The sequence below is a fragment of the Pyrus communis genome, chromosome 6 (genome assembly GCF_963583255.1).
Source record: "Pyrus communis chromosome 6, drPyrComm1.1, whole genome shotgun sequence".
In the NCBI taxonomy this organism is placed as follows: Eukaryota; Viridiplantae; Streptophyta; class Magnoliopsida; order Rosales; family Rosaceae; genus Pyrus; species Pyrus communis.
Genome location: NC_084808.1, coordinates 25,383,116 through 25,401,320, shown reverse-complemented (window position 1 = coordinate 25,401,320; position 18,205 = coordinate 25,383,116). Strand labels below are relative to the sequence as shown.

Below are 18,205 nucleotides of genomic sequence, written 5' to 3'. Positions count from 1 at the left end.
TCTTGGGGAGCTTATTTGGTGCTTCCCTATGGTTTGGTGATGCAAAGAACGACGAGGTCTGCCTTAAGATAATGAGACCTCATTTGACAACTCGTATAAGGGACTAGATAGGATTAATAATACGGAGCCGGTTGTTTAGTGCAATTATGTATTAATAGTACTCCGACTAATTTATCTGACCCTACCTATTTAGTGCAACTCACGCCCTACCTATTTAGTACTCTGACTAATATAACCGAGGTTTCGCAAATTTCCTCCCGCTTCAACAATCATTTCGATTTCCCTCAACCTCCATAATCCTTTTTGCATTCTCATTCCCGCCGGCGATGATGATTTCCTCAGTATCTATTGTGATGGTAGCAATAATCAGATCTACTTTGTGTTCAAGATTTTCAACGATTTCGATCGGTTTTATTCTCCTTTTCAAGATTTCAAGAATTGGGTTTTAAGTTTTGGTTGGATTCAAGAACTGAGTTTTCCTTCGTTTCATCTGGGTTGCACTCCTTTGACCAATTTCTCCGACAACGCATGCCCGTCTCTTTTCTTTTCCTGGGTTTCATATGGGTTGCTGAACTCAATTGGAAGAGCCAAGTTGGAGAATTTCTCGGAAACTCAGTTGCCGTCCCTTTTTATTCCTGGTTTTCATCTGGGTTGTTGAGCACCAAGGAACCAGACGTTGTCGTCCCTTTTTTGTTAATTAGAACATGTTGAGAAGCCGCTTTTTTACACAAAATCCTCGAGGCGTGTTAATTTTACCAGCTTATTAGGAACCACCATTTGATTGGTTTCTATAAAAATCAAAATAATTAAAATTTTAAATTAGACTTGAAGTTAAATTTTCATCTTTCTTTTCCATTAATCATTAGTTTTTATCTTACAAATAATAATAATCGCAAGTCCTCTTATCCGGTAGAGTGACAAACACAATATAATAATAGAGTCATTAGTTTGATATTACACCAAACATCCGATTATTTAGTTATTACTATCCGATAACTATTTATCCTATCCGACTAAAATAGTCAATACAGTCTGAACTGCTAAACGAGGCCTGAGGTTATAACCGAGGTGCATCTATTGTTGGTTGAAAAATATTTTCACACCCCCTCTTAGACTTTGGTTAAGCCTTGTGCCCTTGAGAATTTATGAAAATGATCTCTCTTCGAAGTATGTCTTAGTGTCTTACTATAAGAAAAGAAAAAAAAAATTCCATTGTGCAAAAAGATATTTAGACAACTTTTTTAATTAATTATTAAACTCACATCAGCACATAACAAAATTGTGATGAAAACCCATAAATCTTGATAGTGTGGATCAATTTAAGGGACCATTTGTGATGAAAACCCATAAATCTTATGGGGCCTATTTATGTGCCACATCTGCACATAACGGAATTTTTAACAAAATTGTGACAGACAAATCACATGATTTGCGACACCTATTTTTAGGGACTACATTGATTGATTTTTAATTTCAAGGACCATCTTGATGGTGAGAGTCAATTTCAGGAATCATTTGTGATAAAAACCCTAAACTTAATGATGATGCTGATAACTGATGTTTTGATTAGAACAATGTTCTACGGAGTCATAAAGTATAATAGTATTTCTTTTCTCAATATTAGAAAGAATACTGACATTCAAATCCGTCATTCATGTCAAAAAAGGATAATTTTGTGAACCTACTTATCTCTCAACTTACGATTCCTCACCATTTGGATATCATAATTGAAATCATTCATTCTCTTATTATTTTCTAAAGATCATATATGCAAAAAATTATTCGTTTTGGAGATTTTTTTAGTCATTTATATGCATAAAACAAATGGATGGTTCATCAAAACCGTTGATTGGTTTGACATGTATGGATGACTAAATGATCTCTAACTTGAATGAAATTTTGCAATATGATCTTTAGATAATGATAAAAAGAACGAATGGTTTCAATTATAATGTTTGAATATTAAAAATTCGTTAATCATTAATAGAGGTTGGTTGTCCATGGGAACACATGTATACACTCAATCTTTCAACCAATAAATGCTTAAATAAACAGATTTGGGGTTTCTGTAACTTGATTTTAATTTACTAATTGACTACATGTTGCAAAAAAAGAACAGAATGGATTGATATGTAAATTAAACAAGCATGACATTTAATTGTTGATTTATTATTATAACTTGAGATTGGACTGGATGCATATATCTCATGATCATCAACTTCGGCTCAAGTCACTTATTTATTACTTTTTATTTTCAAGCACAAATCAGTTAATTATTTGTTGTGTTATATGAATATGTTTGTCTTGTGTGTGTAGTCACTTCACAACAGGTGAAAATTTTTGTGTGTCAATAACAGTTTCATATATAATATATGGATCACATATTAACGATACATCGAACATCCCGTTTCAGGAACAATACTAAAAAATTAACGAGTCCATGCATAAAGTCGACGGACTGGAGCAATGCGAGACAGAATAAAAGTTCAGATAGCAAACTCACGCAACGTTCATGGACCACGAGTCACAGGCATGCACCAATACCATCCTCACCATTTCTACACTCAGCCGACTGGCCGCGATTCTGTACTGCTGAAGCAGGCCGGCCCGTCTCATCCTCAGCTGAGCGTCTACAGTCCCTTAAATTCGGGAAATGTCTGCCGAAACAACTTCAATTCAAGGTTGTCAGCCAGACTCTAGAGAGAAGTACATATTACTCTATATTGGCATCCTTTGATTTGCTTACAATGTAAACATGGGAACTTCCTTATTGAATCATCCTACTCAACTTATACACTCGAAGTTACATATATACCGGTGCAGAAAAAATTTATGACGCTTCCCAGACCTTGTAGTCTCTTCCCTCAAGGCTTTTATTCCAATTTTGAGGTCCACTAGCAGGTTCGTAATGACCTGGTCCGATTTTGATGGCGACCTTTTCATCAATGATGGCCGCATAGACGTCTCTTTTTGCCTCGGTGATTTTAACCTACAGTGAAAAGTGAAATGAAATTCAAGCTTCGGTGATACGTTCCACAGAAGAACGAAAACAGAAATCTATTTCAACTTATATTTCCTTGTAAATGAGACCGACTTGATTAGCGAAACTTACTCTACTTCGACAGTTGAGCTTGTTCCGGTTTCTGAGAGAGATCAGAGCAGCAATTTCAGATTGGTAGTGAGAGAAAATGTGGTCATAGAAAACTGTAGGTGTTCCCGGATGAGTCAAAATGTATGCATATCCTTGCATTTCTTTTCCATTTGGAAACCTCCAATGACCCTTCAAAAGGGAAGAATAAAAGAATTTGTATCTCGATACTTCTAAATATTACTATGCTTGTTTATAAAATGACAGAATTCAAGATCAAAAAAATTCAGACCTGAGTAGAACCAGTATCATGATTCTCTATGAAAGTGACAGCACGAGATGGCCACCATCCAAGAACACCTGGAGGCTTACCCTTCTCATCTGACAATCGCCAATACTCGCATCTTTCCAGTGCCTGTATAAGTAGTTCCATGTGAATAAAAGTATCATCCGCCATACAAACATCAAAAGCAAAGTCACAAAAGTTATAACAGTTGAGTTTTAAATTACAAAGATGCACACTTACTGCATGGAGAATCCCTTTTGTTGTGACATCGAATGCACCACAAGTTCCATTAGTAGCGTTGATCCAATCAACAATTCTCTGCCTGTGTGCATCTTGATTGTGATCCATTTCCCCGTATGTATAACTTAGGGAATCCCAATACTCGCCTACGGCAAAGTAGGGCTCACTGGCATCCATGTAGTCCTTGACGTAGCCACCCCAAAATCCCCTAACGAAATCAAGCCTCCATCCGTCATACCCAATATCGTCCCTGTGACAATCACTCATACATTTATATCAAAGTAATATAGTAAACTTTCAATAAAATATGCAGCAAAAGGGAAATGCACTTCAATTGGATAACATATAACATGTCCATGAATCTTGTAAGGCACGTCCACAAACCGAAATTCTACGTCAGAATGTGCATAAGAAATGCATGAACACAACCTCATCACAATATATTTTGAAATCCCAGAAAATCTATAATCTCTATAATTTCCAGTGCAAAATAACTCAAGTTTAGGATATAGTACGTGCTTTGCTCTTTTACGTACAATCTTTGTTTTTATTGAGTGAGACAAATTTGAAGAACTTGTAAAAAATCAGAACATCTTAGAAATTAACCTTAGCCAGCATAACCATTCTCTGATATCCTTCCTCACAAAATCTTGTGAATGATCAATGTTTGGGGCAGCATGAAAACTATCTCCACTACTTTTGTTGCCCCTACCCTGTATAACCGAAAGAAGATGTTTTCACAAATCTAAAGTATAGCTACAAAATACAGTTTTCCCATAAAAAATGCACTAAGCAAACTTCAGCAATGAAGAGTCGATGAACAGAAAAGTTTGGTTTTCCAGAGATTGGAATTCTTATCCTGCGATGGGATTATACTGGTGTGATGCCAAAATTCTTGGTGAGAGGCCAAGAACGGGTGTGATGTCCCTAGAGTGATTTCCAGTTATCCTTCATTGTTGTTTTAATCTATTGTTTTCGCTTCCGCTAAGCTATTAAATTTCCGCTGCCCTACTCTGTCCTACATCACCACATATCACATTTGTTCTGTTTGTCTTCAAGTAACATAAGTAGAGTACTTTCCAAAATAATCAAATCTATTAACAGACCTAGGCAATTGAATTTTTTAACTACACACATGTGAAAAAAGACGCTCAAGAAGATTATCTAAAGAACAGGTAACATGCTTCGCTAAAGAGTCCGTTATTATTATGTTGTTTGAAGCCAAATACTAATTTTGGTCACCATTTGGTTGATTTGGACTGTGCATGCGCTATGTATATGGTACGGGGTTGTGCAGCACTGGGCACCATGTTTGGGGTTGCAACACTGGGCAGCATGGACATTCCAGAAACGAAGTTTAGATGTCTTTGGAAGTTTGTCACATTATAACGTAATGAACTACAGCATCCCATGGGCATATGTGAGGACGTAAAATAAACTGCTGTATCACATTCTAACAAGTTCATAAACTACAGTATCACATGTACGCGAGTGCACATGTGATACTAATGAACAATATCTAGAAGTGAAATTCAGACAAGCACTGAAAAGTTGTATACCTGAAAATGTGGATCATCTGCAACAACTGCACGTTCATCCCAATTTAAACGACCACCAAATATATTCCAAACACCATTTTGATTCTGATATTCTGCACAACGGTGATTCAGAACAGCATCTCCAAGAACTTTTATACCGGCATCATGGAATGTCTTCACAGCCTCCTTCAGTTCGTCCATATTTCCGTATCTGAGAAGTGTGAACAAGAGCAATCACTACTTTTACATTATCCTTCCCATAGTGGTACTAACTAGCATCTCTTAAATGACAGTTCAGTATCAAGACTGAAAAAAAAAAGTTAACTCGCTGCACCAAATAAAGAAATTTTACTACAATAACGATAAAGAATTCGCCTTTAAGACTCACCACATAACTGGTATGGTGATAAACCCGGCAAGAAGAGGCATGCCGAACTACTTTTTGTTTATTCAAAAAATTTACAAAAGAAAATAGTTGTTTGGTATGTGTATATATGAGAAGACAAGTGACAATAGTTATCGATGTGAAAGGTGGAATGAACAGTGAATACCGTGACAAAAGTATTATGAGTAACATATGGTACCTGGAGTTCATATTGTATAAATCCCTCGGCATGTACCCTTCAGGCGACACAGAATCTGTAGGAGGTGGGAACCAAATCACGGTGAAACCTAGTGAAGATAATTCTGCAGCTTTACTTTTGAGTTCCATGTACCATCTTCCAGATTTACTAGATTCCCAGTTAAAACCTTGGCACAATATTTCAAAACCTGTTCCTGTCCCCGAGCATATTTTGGCAGGGGCGACTTTCACCTCTTCAGTTTCTGCAATGATTTCCTCCGGTAAAGTTGGAACAGTAGTTCTGAAGATACTATACGCTTCAGCAGCCAATTTTTCTATTTCTTGAAGAATGGTTTCTTGTGCTTCTTTGGATCTTTTCCTTTGACTCTTCTCAGAGGAAACGTCACTCACCAAGTTCCTTATTTCATTGATTATACCATCGGTATACGCAGTAAAATTAGTTTCTGTACTTCTGTCAGGTACCTGAGCATCTTCAGACTGAACCTCTCTTTGTACAGAAATTGAGTTATCTGAGCCTAAAAGGGGGATGTAGAAGTCATTTCCCACACAATTCAACCACATAGTTTCATTTAATTTGAAAACAAAAAGAAATCCTGCGAGTCCTTCTTCCAAAGTAAACAGTCCAAAACATCCATTTCCATCCTCTTTTTTCTGCACACAAGATGTCCATGAGAACAACAATATTGATCAAGAACATAGCTAATAAACTTGCTAAGATTTACGATGGCATATTGTATACAAATTAATGCGAGCATGAGGATGCATATAGCCGGAACTTATATGCACTCACCACTTCTCTATCATGTACATCATGTACACCAAGTATGTATGCACTCAGAAATTTCTAAAAAAACCCTCCTTCTAGAAATTATTCCTTTCCACGAAAATTCACACAGAAAATTTAACAGCGATCCCATAACTAGAAATACAACATCCACAAACATCCGGTGTTTATACCACAAGAAAGAATGGTCAATTAAAATCTATAAATAAATTTAAACCGAACAAGAGAGGAAAAGGAATAGAAAAGAAACAGAAAAGATCATAGAAACCTGTAATCGAGTCCGCAAAGCCTTGTCCTTGAAAACTACTGTTTCTGGTGGATGTGGGGCAGCTGGAATTTCCCATCTTTTAGTATCATCTCTGCAAACTCCCCAGTGAACAACAGCATGATCAGGTAAATCTGTTTCCAAGCATAGAAGATTCTTAGTAGTCTCAGGGCACTTCCTAATGGAAACAGTTACTGAATTGTTAACAGCAATTTCTTTTGCAATTGGCAGTTCTTCATAGAATCCTTCTAGACGCATAGTTTTCTGTTGAGGGTCTCTGGATTCACTGCTGCTATCTTGATCTTGGGAAATTGATGATTCTGCTTTGACAAACACATTGGATAGTTTTCCCAAAGTTCCTAGAATAAAAAAGAGACTATCAATTTTCACTCGGTTCAAGTTGGACAAACTGTGGAAATAAATTGAAACTACAAAACTAACCACCCATAACCCACCACCTCCACAGCCGAGAGGAGTGGGTCTGTGTGGGCAATACAATTTAGCCACGACTGCGAGACAGACACTTACCTCACCTGTCAACATTGGTTACATATGAATATAGACTCACACCATAAAAACTCGGAAAGGTAAAAGAAAGGGAATAATTCATGCTACTAAACAACACCTGTTTTCCGATTCAGCATTTAACTGCATCTAAGGATAAACAGAAAAGGAATCATTTTTAAAGATGTATAGAAACAACGGAGTTTCACTCTTAAGCGGAATTAGGACAGTCGTCACTCCTTTGAGGCTTTCGTTACACCATTTCTTAATCACAAATTGGTTCTGAATGAAAATAGCAGTAAAGTGGAAAAGATTCAACAGTATCACAAACAAAATAAATCAAGCAAACCAGAGAACAGAGTGGCTTTGACAACCTGGCCACGCGCCCAATGCCTTTGTTGCTCCAACTACATTGTCATCGTCTTGCGAGTAGCCCACGAAAGGCACTTTAAAGTCTCTCCCTCTATGCTGATACCAGGCACCGGTTTCTCCATCCTGCAACACCAAAAGCCCCCAACAAGAACAGAAACTAAAGATGAATAACATAATAGCCAGCATATATAACATAAAGGGCTTAATAGTTGGAAATCACAACCTTGAGAACAAAATTTATCGCTGCGATTGCGCTGGATGTAACATCAATCTTCACTTCGTGAGATGTATCGCCTCCCACGGGCGACAACGATTCCTTCAAGGGTGTCTCTATTGCATAGTCCTGAAAATCCACATCTGTATCAAACTTATGCCAACCAACAGCTCTGCAATCAAACTGAAGAACCCAAATACATACCTTGATGGATACTGAACCAGCTGGTCTCATTTCACTAGGAGGCTGATCCCATTCACTGCACAATGCAAACATACATTTGAGAGAGAGAGAGAGAGAGAGACCGCAATCTACCATTAAAGTCTGAAGCTTTACCTGCCGACGTCATCCACATAATTAACTCCCCAGTGAAGAACCCATTTTCCAGGAAGATTACAACCCACAGTCAGCACCCAATTCTTTGCATCCTTCCCATTGTCTAATTTCACGATGATCTTTCCCTCCACCTACAATTTCAAACAGATTGAATCAGACAATTCAGAAGAAAACTCGACTTTCTGTTTGATCGCAGAGAAAACAGAGGAAAAAAGAAAGAAAAATGAACGAAACAAACGAGCACCACTCAAAGTTTCCAGCTTTGAAAACACTGTTCACCGAGAGAAATTAATTCGAGTTCAATAATTGGGGCTACAAACTCAAACAGTGTCGACAACCCAAAAGAAAAGGAAGCAGCAAATTCACAAATGGCAGAAAGAAAGCACAGACCGCTTCAGTTCGCTTGAGAGGGAAGGTCTCCTTGTAGAAGGCGTCGGCGAATTCGGAGGTCTCGACGGTGGCTGTATCGGTGGAGGCAGCTCTGACTCTCAGACTGGGAGGCTGGAAGTTGCAGAAGCTGCGGCCATTGGAGACTATTAGCTTCTTTGGAAAAGCAGTGAAAGAAGAGCTAAGCTTTAATGGGTGCTTCGACGGGGGAGAGCGGTGGCTGGGTTTCTGTCGACGGTAGTGGTGGAGGAGGGGCTCTATCCTAACCGTCGACATGGTACGAGCAACGGCCACTCAGGAGACTGAGGACACGAAGAAACGAAATTTATGGACGGAATATAAGTGAAAGAATGAGGGAAGGGAGGTGGTGGATCTCTTGTTATTTTAACTTTTTATTTCAAATTTATTTATTTATTTTGAACGTTGTCTTTTTGTTGGTCGAATTATCAACGTCGTCTAATCTCAAGCATGTCGACTCAAACGACAAAGCTTTCAAGACGTGGTCTAATCTCATGACGTCGTCTAATCTCATGTGATTAACAGCTGGTTTGAGAATGTTTTTTTTTTTTTTTTTTTGAGAAAGTTTTGAGATTGTTTTTAAAAATGATAAAAATATTTTATCACAATTAAATTACTTTTGATTACGTTCAGTAAAAAAATTTAAAAGTATTTATGCATCATGGAGTTTTAAAGAAAAGAGCTTCTAATAAACATTTCTGGTAAGAGTGTTTTTAAGAGGATGTAATTTTCATGGAAGTAACACCAAACGAAACATAAGTGTATTCATTTTTAAAATTGAGATTGAAGTTTGAATTTTTTTTTTGTCAATATCGCTTGTGCATAAAAAAAAAAATTAAGACTTTTAATAAAGGGATTCGAACTCAAGTAAAGAACATGCCAATTTTGAATACTAGTCAATTAGTTATAAGAGTGTAATTTTCTTTTAATCAGATTAATAGATTTGAGTCCGTTTTTGCTCACCATAAGTGTTGAGTTAGGAGGGTGAGCAAAAACAGACTCAGTATATTTTCATGTTAAAATGTAGTAAAAATGATATAATCAAGTGAATTATTGTTTCAAATTTCATTTAAGAGAAATTTTACCATACATATGATGAGAGATGAAAATAGAGATTTGATTACGCTCATAATTTTGCCGTTGACGAGAAACGATTTTTCATTTTAATTTTTTAACAAAATCTGACACATGATGATTAAAGTCATGGGATATTTTCTTCAAAATTAAATCGGACCACTTGATTTATTTTCCACGTTCCTCCAGATGTTTACGTTCACGCAACACGCATCTTTTGGATGTTCTCTTTTTTTTTCCCTCTTGCGAATGTCTCGTGGAGCAGGAACCCTCTTGTCTTGTCCACAGGGTCCCATGTGTACGAGCTTTTTTGTTTCGTTAACAACTTTCAAGGAACCGATCGCCAGATCCGAAAGGAAATGACCCAAAAAAGGTATGAGGGAAACTCAAAAAACACGAAGACATGTAATCTATCCTAAATTTGAATTGGAAAAATTTGAAATAAGTTCAATTTTATAAACCACCTTTAGAAATAGATCCAATTTTTAATAACTTTTGACTTTGAAATAGGTTTAATTTGTAATGACTTTAAACCCATATCAAAAGACCCGATTTGAATATACCATCAGTTCGAATTCACCCTATATTCGCAACTATAACACCGGAATAAAACTTGGGAATGTGTTAAAACAAAATACGGCGATTGACAAAAACCCACATTCAGTATACCCTCCGTTAAGATTTGGGTTGGATGGACATTCAGAAGGAATGACATGACATGGTTCGTGCCAATTATTTTATACAACGTATGACGGAATCAAATATCACCATAGCGAAGGGACAAAGTTCATCAGAGAGAATTCGCCTACTGTCTACCTACCCTTCTGCCCCCTCCATGCAAAAGACAGAACAATCAACACTCCGTTTGCACTGAATACCTGCCTACGCCTAGGGCTTGAGTGCCAAGGCTAGACCGACCTTTGCGCTCTTCTCTATTGCCCTGGTATCGACCTCTCCTGAGATGGTGAAGAATGACTTGGGACGCCACTCGTGCTGGATGAGAGCGCTTGCCCTGCCGTAGTTATTCACCCGAGCCTTCACTGTAGTTAGAGGGTCAAGTGCATGCGCTGTGCCGATTGTGAGGCTGTTTTCATTGCTTGAAAAGCTATGGGCCAGCTCCGCACCAACAGCAGTGTTGGTGAGTGGGCTTACAGTGTGGTAGTAGGAAGCAGTAATAGTATCAGCTTTATCGTTCCTGTATACCCACCGACAATATCAGATAAGCACCATCAACCTAAACACGCATATGCAATAAGCCCAACTCGACTCGAATAACACAACAAAACATTGTCAAAAGAAGAAGTACTCACAGTAACAGGGAAGCAATGAGGTCAGAATGGGTGAAATTCAACCCTGCATTCACTTTGGTAAAGTTCCCAGAAGCAGTGTCGAAAGAAAGATCGGTTCCCAGAGAGAGAAGATTGTTCCCCACAACACCAGAAAAGTTAACAATCGGATTGGCAGTCAACCCAATGCTGGTACTTATCCCAGCATACTCATGCTGATATTGGAGTTCCACCTGTTTACAAAATAACCAATTTCAGACCATACAGCAATGATACGTGTGCATATCATGCCCGATATGACATGCATCAACAGAGCAAAAAAGTGAACACAACTGAAGCAACAATGTTAAGAAGTCAGAAAATGGACACGATGATTCTTACCTTGCCAGATCTCTGGTCAGGTGCAATAAAGCTAAAGATTGCCTTGAGACCAGGTGCAGGTTCATCAACAGTAATGGTCGTGATAACCTGCACGTTAACATACAATTATCAGTCACAATAACGAGGTATTATATTATGAAATTCATATCCAGAGAACAACAGGAAAATACTAACATTTACAGGTGTAACCCTGTCTCGAATAAATTCACGATATAAGATAAGCACATAATTACAAGAACCATACACAAGATGGCGAAGCCAATGCAATCCTGTACACAATATTATCAGCCAAGTAAATGTAGACAATGAATTTGTAACAGTATAGCCTGTATGGTTGCACTAACACCACAAAATGAGCTTACAGTCTTATCTAGTAGTTGGGAAGAAAAATGAAGAACATGTACTATTAAACATACCTTCCATCTGAGATTTATACAAAAACAAGTTTCATGTTTTAAATCACCGGGATCACGTCTTCAAAGTACCAAGATAAAAAAGTAAAAACTAGCTAAGAAAACCATAAAACTTCGTAGAGCTCGTACAAACAAGTGATAAACAGTAGTGAGTACCGGGACAGGAAGTTTCCGGCTACTGCATTGACCTATTCAAGTTCTTTACATGAGAAGGAAAAAAAGCTAATGGAGATACGACTAGTTCTGTTGACTTACGTTAGAGTTGGTGTCAACTTTCACATCAGTTGTGATGTTCTTGTTCTTCAGCTGAGTACTGACATCCCCCAAATACAGATCACCCTTCCTGATTCCAGTCGAACTGATTGCCTTGAGAAGTACAACGATTCAAAATATCAGAACAAAACAAAGTAGGATAAAACAAAGCTAACATCACAGGGAGTAGGATCCAATATATATACAAAACAGATATCGTAAATCTTACATAGCAAGCAGAAAATTACAAACAGAGCCTGTACAAAAGGGCTGAGCCTATATAACATGTTTTTATACCACATTTCTATACCAACTTAGGTGGCATCTGATGTGGACAGCCACATCATTTGAAAAATTTGCAAAACCCAAGGAAATGAAGGAGAACAACTTCTCGTATACCACAATCATCATTTAATTAAATAGTTTTCCTTAATATTAGTTTATTAAATAATGAACTAAATTTAAAAATCTGATTAATTCAAATGATGTGACTGTCCACATCAAATCTAACATAAGGTGGTATGAAAATGTGGTACAAAAACATAATATGAATAGCATTACTCAAACACATATCGACAAACAATGTACTTTTGCGTGCTCGAGGAGTAAAATATTTTTTGACAATCAAAAGAAAATTATGCCTATTGCACATATGCGCGAAAGAGCGGACTGAAAGACCATAAATTCGACTAAAGCAACCGAAAACACAAAATTACAAATGCAATGGCATTGCAAGATTAACTTAACATAAACCGGTGAAAAACCGTGCTGCAAATCCAAAGAACCCACAGGAACAAATAGCAATCAAACAGTTGATTTATGATTTAGCTACAAAACAATCAACCAGTCCACTAGCTCGCATTTCGTTAGCCCAAAGAACGAAAATTAGTTAACCCTAAGTAGAATGTAAGTGCAGGCCTTAAACTTCTAGTATTGATCGTGTGATTTGAATGATTTAAACAGAAAAATTAAATCAAGGAAAAATTATGAACTTTCTCAGCAACCAAACAGGAAAATTTTCAACAAAATATAAAGCTTACAACTCCGGTGGAAGTGTAAGTGGTGACGGTGAACTTGTGGTCGCTCTGGTAATCCTTGTAAAGAAGATCTGCACGGAAAAAAGCAAAAAATAAATATTTATGGGTGAAAAATAAATTAAAAAATTAGGAAATACGATAAATCAGAGAAAAAAATGAAGAGAAAAATTAAAAGGACGGACCTCTGGCTTTCTTGCCGATATCGAGATAGAGTCCTGGGCCCTTCACCATGATTATTTCTCGAGAAAATTTGGAAGGAAAATTTCAGAGAAATCAGAGCTGGATTTGTGTTCTAGTTAGAAGACGATGAAGCGAAGTGGATATAATCTAGAAACCCAACAAACAGTGATTGCCGAGACTGAGAGGAGAGGCGTGGGCCGTTGGATCTTGTACTGGGTAGAGGTACGGGTTTGTGGCCGTTGATTTGGAGGAGAGGTTCGGTGCTTTGATGACCTCGAGAATCGTACGAGTGGTTGCGTCGGGCATATTCGGCTTTTTGGTGCCTTTCTGTGACACGTTGCCGGTTTCTTTTCTTTAAATTTTTCCACATATATTTTCTTGATTTCTAATTAAGAACGGAGTAATACTAGTATCATGTTTTTGTATTACACCCTCGTACCATATTAAGTGACATTTAATATGTACAGTCACATTATTTAAATTAATCGAATTTTTAAATTTAGTTCATTATTTAATAAATTAATAATTAAGAAAAACTAGTTAATTAAATAATGATTGTGATATACAAAAAGTCTTTCTCCTTCCTTTCCTTGGATTTTACAAATTTTTCAAATCATACCTAAGATAGTACAAAAATGTGATATAAAAACATATTATGAATAGCATTATACTTAAGAACGAGAAACCCAAAATTAAATTTAAACCACAAAAAATAGCAAATTAAACCACAAAAAGAGCAAGAAAATTGTAAATAGAAAAAGGGGCAAATACTTTGAATCCCTTGTAGGCTATATTACAAAGTTGAAGCATTACCCTTCAGTTTCAAAGCCAAAACAAACATAGAAAACTCACACTGCCAATTATATACATGAAGATACGTCCAACAGTAAAATTAACCACTCTTTTAGATCCTAAATCACACCCAAATTCGAGTCTAGCGCAACCGCGCTAACAAACCATCGGAAGCTTAAAGATGCCGAGCCTCCCACTTCTTACCAAGTAACGGCATTACACCTGACTTCCTTGAAGGAGGCCGTCCCTTATCTGTGAAGAGATATCTTTCACAGCACCGGGTCCGTGTGGGATGAAAACCGAGTTGGACTTTGAGGACGCACCAATGTCCTTCAATGTGTCGAAGTACTGGGTCACCAGAACCATGTCCATGACATCCTTGGATGATGTCCCGGGTACGTTCTCAGAGAAGGCCAGCACACTGTCTCTCAGCCCGTCCACAATGGCCTGGCGCTGCCTTGCTATGCCGAGCCCCGACAGATACTTGGACTCCGCCTCTCCCTCAGCTCGCTTAATCTGTAGTATCTTCTCCGCTTCAGCTTTCTCAGTTGCAGCCAGCCTCATCCTAGCAGCTATTAGTAATTGGAAAACAAGCATATATTAGTCATTCTGCAGCTGTTACGGCCAAACAAACTTAATAATGCAAAGAAAAACACTTATTGCAGGTGCATTTGTGTTAGTGTCCTACAAAAAGGAATTATAATTCAAAGAGACGCATGAGACATCTCAGTCTCGACACTTTTCATGTTCCAGAGTGCAACGGAGGAGAATCCACACCGATGTTATTTGGAAGATAGGAGTGGAAAGCCTTATAATCGAAAAAAAAAATCCCAATCGTTTTAACTGCCAGAAAATTCTATCAGTCAATATTTAAACAAAATATTATACCTGCATTTATCTCATTCATTGCTCTCTTCACATGCTCATCTGGTTCGATATCCACAATTAGTGTTTGAACTATCTCAAACCCATAATGCGACATGGCCTGCGTATTGACAATAAATTACTAAGCATAATAGATGCTTCACAGCTGGATTCTATACCGAACAAGGCAGAAACATCCATACCTTTGCAAGTTCGTCTTCCACAGCTTTGGCTATATCATTCTTCTGCTCAAAGGTTGAATCTAGGTCCAACTTTGGAACACTTGCCCTGATAACTGAAAAGAAAAATAGAATTCCATTAGTTTAAACTACTACGCCATACTCCTCTCCAGGGTACGATGGCTTGAAACAAGAACTAGCCAGACTTGAAAGCCTTGAGCCTAAGAAACATCCCATACCGAAACTCAAACCATAAACCAAGCAGTTTTATGTTTTACTTAAAGAACAGTCCCATTTCTAAACGGTTCAAAATCATGTTTTAAGAAAAATTTAAACGAAAGCCCCATCAAAAGTCGACTTATCACAGTTATCCACAAGCTGCACTATTTTCTACCCAGTGATAAATGATTATTCATGACACAACTGAACTAGCTATTTACAGATGTCTTGATTGCTAGAAGGAAAATAACAACAAAAAATAACTTGTGTAATTATGAGTTTCAGTAATAAATTCATACCGTCAAAGACGTAAGACTGGATCTGCCCTCTGGTATTGCTGAGCTTGTAAAAAGCATCAGAAGCCTTTTCAGCCAAAGCTCGGTATTGAACAGAGGCAACCACAGTAACAAAAACATTATCCTGAAGAACTACCAAACATCAGAATTGATTGCACTTCAAATTCCAAACTCCGACTTTGTTACTCTAGTACTAAGAGATACTCCTACAGTGCGTGTGCAGTGCGCTACTGTGCGTGCTTAGAAGGTCATAAAAATCTTCTTATTGAAATGAATCAATATGAAACGAACCTTCGTCTTTGTTTCACAACGAACGTCCAATTGCTGCACACGTAAAGAGAGATGACCAGCTACCTGGCTACCCAAGCACCATGGCAAACAGTGACAGCCAGGTTCAAGCACATCGTCGAACTTCCCAAAAGTTTCCCTGATAGCAACAGTAGACTGGTCCACTTGAACACAACCAAGAACTTGTCCCATTTTCTGATTATGCCAACAACGGTAACAACAATGGTAATCAGAGGTTAATTGTAATGCAGATTTTTATAGTCAACTTAAGAAAATTAAATTTTATCTCAGGAAGAAGGATTACGATATCTTTTAATAAATTGCAATAACCTTCACATTTAAATTTCAATTTCAAGAAGGTTTATACAGGCAAGGCTTGCTTTCAGAAACAAGATATTATGACCCTATAAAATACTATACAAATTTCACCAAGTGCACAAGTAACCAACAAGATATGTTCAAACTTTAGTTCCCGTCGCAATGCGAACAAACATATAAAGTTATAAACTACAGGATAGCAATCCGAAAACATAAAACTAAGGATAACGCAGATGAGCTGCCAAATGGAACAACTGGCTAAGTGCCTCAACGCTGAACTGTTCAACCAGAGCTGGATTGTTACAAACCTAAGCCTTCTACACACGTCTTACCGGCTTGACCACACAAGAAATATTTGCAAGATTTTAACGAAACATTCTCGATACTCTTCGAATTTAACGAACAATCATATTTTTATCTTTTTCCTACTACTATTCATTACACTTTTATTTGTCTTTTTTCATTAAAACTAAAGCTTTTTTTAGATTTTTTTGTTAGTTTTTTTCAATAATGAGAGTTTTTTGTGTGTCCGGAACATTAGGTGGTAAATTTTCTTAAAGAGGGAGGGAGGGCGTGGTATTATGATTTTGATTCTCAATCTCTTGATTGATATTTTTGATAAAAAATAAAAAAAAAAAAGTGAAATGGTCGCAGATTTAGGTGATGAAGGGAACGATGGGGGGTTGTTGGGATTTCCGACAAAAAGTGGGTGAGTTTGGAAGTGGTGGTGGTGGAGATATCTTGGTTTGCCGGAGGTGTTTGCAGGGAGACGGTGAATCGGTGATGGAAGGGAGAAAAGTGGGGCCCAAACCTGAAAATTACACTGGTGTGACCCGTATTTGACAAAGTGTTTACTTGGGTAAAGAGTCTATCCATAATTGGGACCCATATTAAGTATTTGAGAAAGTGTGTACTGGGCCAGGGTAGAGACTCAGTCAATGCAGACTTGTTCTCTGTTTTTTAAGCGAGTTTCCCAGCATTTCTCAACAAATAAACATTAATAAATAATTACACAACAATTTTATGACAATTTCTCAAGCAAATTTACCGAAAATTATACGATGTCAAATCAAATCACACAAGTTTCAGTCGGAAATTCAAGAAAAATTAAAACTCCAACCGATTCACACCGTAAAATCAAGAGCTAGAAGAACCAGAAAAAAAACAAATTCCTTTGAAAAATCGAACAATTACAGCAACGAAAACGGTAAGGAATGCAAAATTAGAGTGAAAATTCACCTCAGAAACGGAAGAGTTTGTCTGCGAGGCTAGCGGAAGACGAGAAGCGGCCACGTGAAATTTGGGGAATAGGAATTGCAGAGAAGTGGATATTTATAGGGCCGCGAAGGGAGTGGAATTTTTGGGCGAAAGGGTTTTATCTTAATCCGCGCGTAGGAACAAGTTCGGGTCGCTCTCGGGGACAGCACAGCATTGCGCAGAATTTTCCTGGTGCGTGAAACGCGGGTTCTGTGGGCAGCTCCGTACCGTATCTTCTTTTGGTAGAACTTAAATATGAGATTACTAGTTTTAATAATAAGATTAATTCTATTGATGATGATTAGGCTTTCATGTGATGTTTAATGCTTGAATTTTACTTTAATTTGATCTAGTGTGGTCCTTCTATTTTATTTTTTTTCCAAAGCCTATGTATCTCATACCTCGAAAGATATGACTAATCTTTAATAGGGCTCGAAAAGGTTAGAGGCATTTCAGTTTATTTTTTTACAACAATCAAATAACACACGTTCTCTTAAAAGCTTTCAACCAGGTAATCAATTGTATGTTTGTTAGTTTCATATCTCAAACCCAAAATCAAAGAGTAAACCCGACTTGAAATTCTACCGTGGTCTATGAATGAATGCTCAGATCTCAATCTCACTCTCAACCCAAGCCAACCCAAAAAAATAAAAATAAATAACTAAAAATATTTATAATTAATATTTGTGTGTTTTTTTTTTTTAATTACATGCTAAGAATATGTTTGGAAGTGCTTTCAAAATTATTAAAATAT

The 18,205-nt window shown here is 37.4% G+C and overlaps 3 protein-coding genes across 3 annotated transcripts; all 3 read right to left on the bottom strand.

The window, feature by feature from the left end:
* Positions 1 to 2,337: 2,337 nt before the first annotated feature.
* On the bottom strand, positions 2,338 to 8,971 carry LOC137736711 (alpha-amylase 3, chloroplastic-like). The gene is made up of 13 exons (XM_068475948.1): positions 8,601 to 8,971; positions 8,211 to 8,341; positions 8,079 to 8,133; positions 7,884 to 8,003; positions 7,663 to 7,783; positions 6,788 to 7,143; positions 5,737 to 6,386; positions 5,174 to 5,363; positions 4,221 to 4,327; positions 3,615 to 3,864; positions 3,381 to 3,503; positions 3,113 to 3,280; positions 2,338 to 2,989 (listed from the first exon to the last, which is right to left on the bottom strand). The coding sequence occupies exons 1-13, from the start codon at positions 8,871 to 8,873 to the stop codon at positions 2,831 to 2,833; spliced, it is 2,703 nt and encodes a 900-aa protein (XP_068332049.1). The 5' UTR covers positions 8,874 to 8,971; the 3' UTR covers positions 2,338 to 2,830.
* A 1,361-nt stretch (positions 8,972 to 10,332) lies between these two features.
* Positions 10,333 to 13,398, bottom strand: LOC137737356 (mitochondrial outer membrane protein porin of 36 kDa). Its single transcript, XM_068476808.1, has 6 exons — positions 13,241 to 13,398; positions 13,062 to 13,129; positions 12,025 to 12,135; positions 11,357 to 11,443; positions 11,000 to 11,208; positions 10,333 to 10,884 (listed from the first exon to the last, which is right to left on the bottom strand). Exons 1-6 carry the CDS (start codon positions 13,287 to 13,289, stop codon positions 10,578 to 10,580), a joined length of 831 nt encoding a protein of 276 aa, XP_068332909.1. The 5' UTR covers positions 13,290 to 13,398; the 3' UTR covers positions 10,333 to 10,577.
* A 592-nt stretch (positions 13,399 to 13,990) lies between these two features.
* On the bottom strand, positions 13,991 to 17,593 carry LOC137736967 (hypersensitive-induced response protein 2-like). The gene is made up of 6 exons (XM_068476297.1): positions 17,434 to 17,593; positions 15,880 to 16,071; positions 15,592 to 15,712; positions 15,098 to 15,189; positions 14,919 to 15,015; positions 13,991 to 14,602 (listed from the first exon to the last, which is right to left on the bottom strand). The coding sequence occupies exons 2-6, from the start codon at positions 16,066 to 16,068 to the stop codon at positions 14,247 to 14,249; spliced, it is 855 nt and encodes a 284-aa protein (XP_068332398.1). The 5' UTR covers positions 16,069 to 16,071; positions 17,434 to 17,593; the 3' UTR covers positions 13,991 to 14,246.
* Between the last annotated feature and the right edge of the window lie 612 nt (positions 17,594 to 18,205).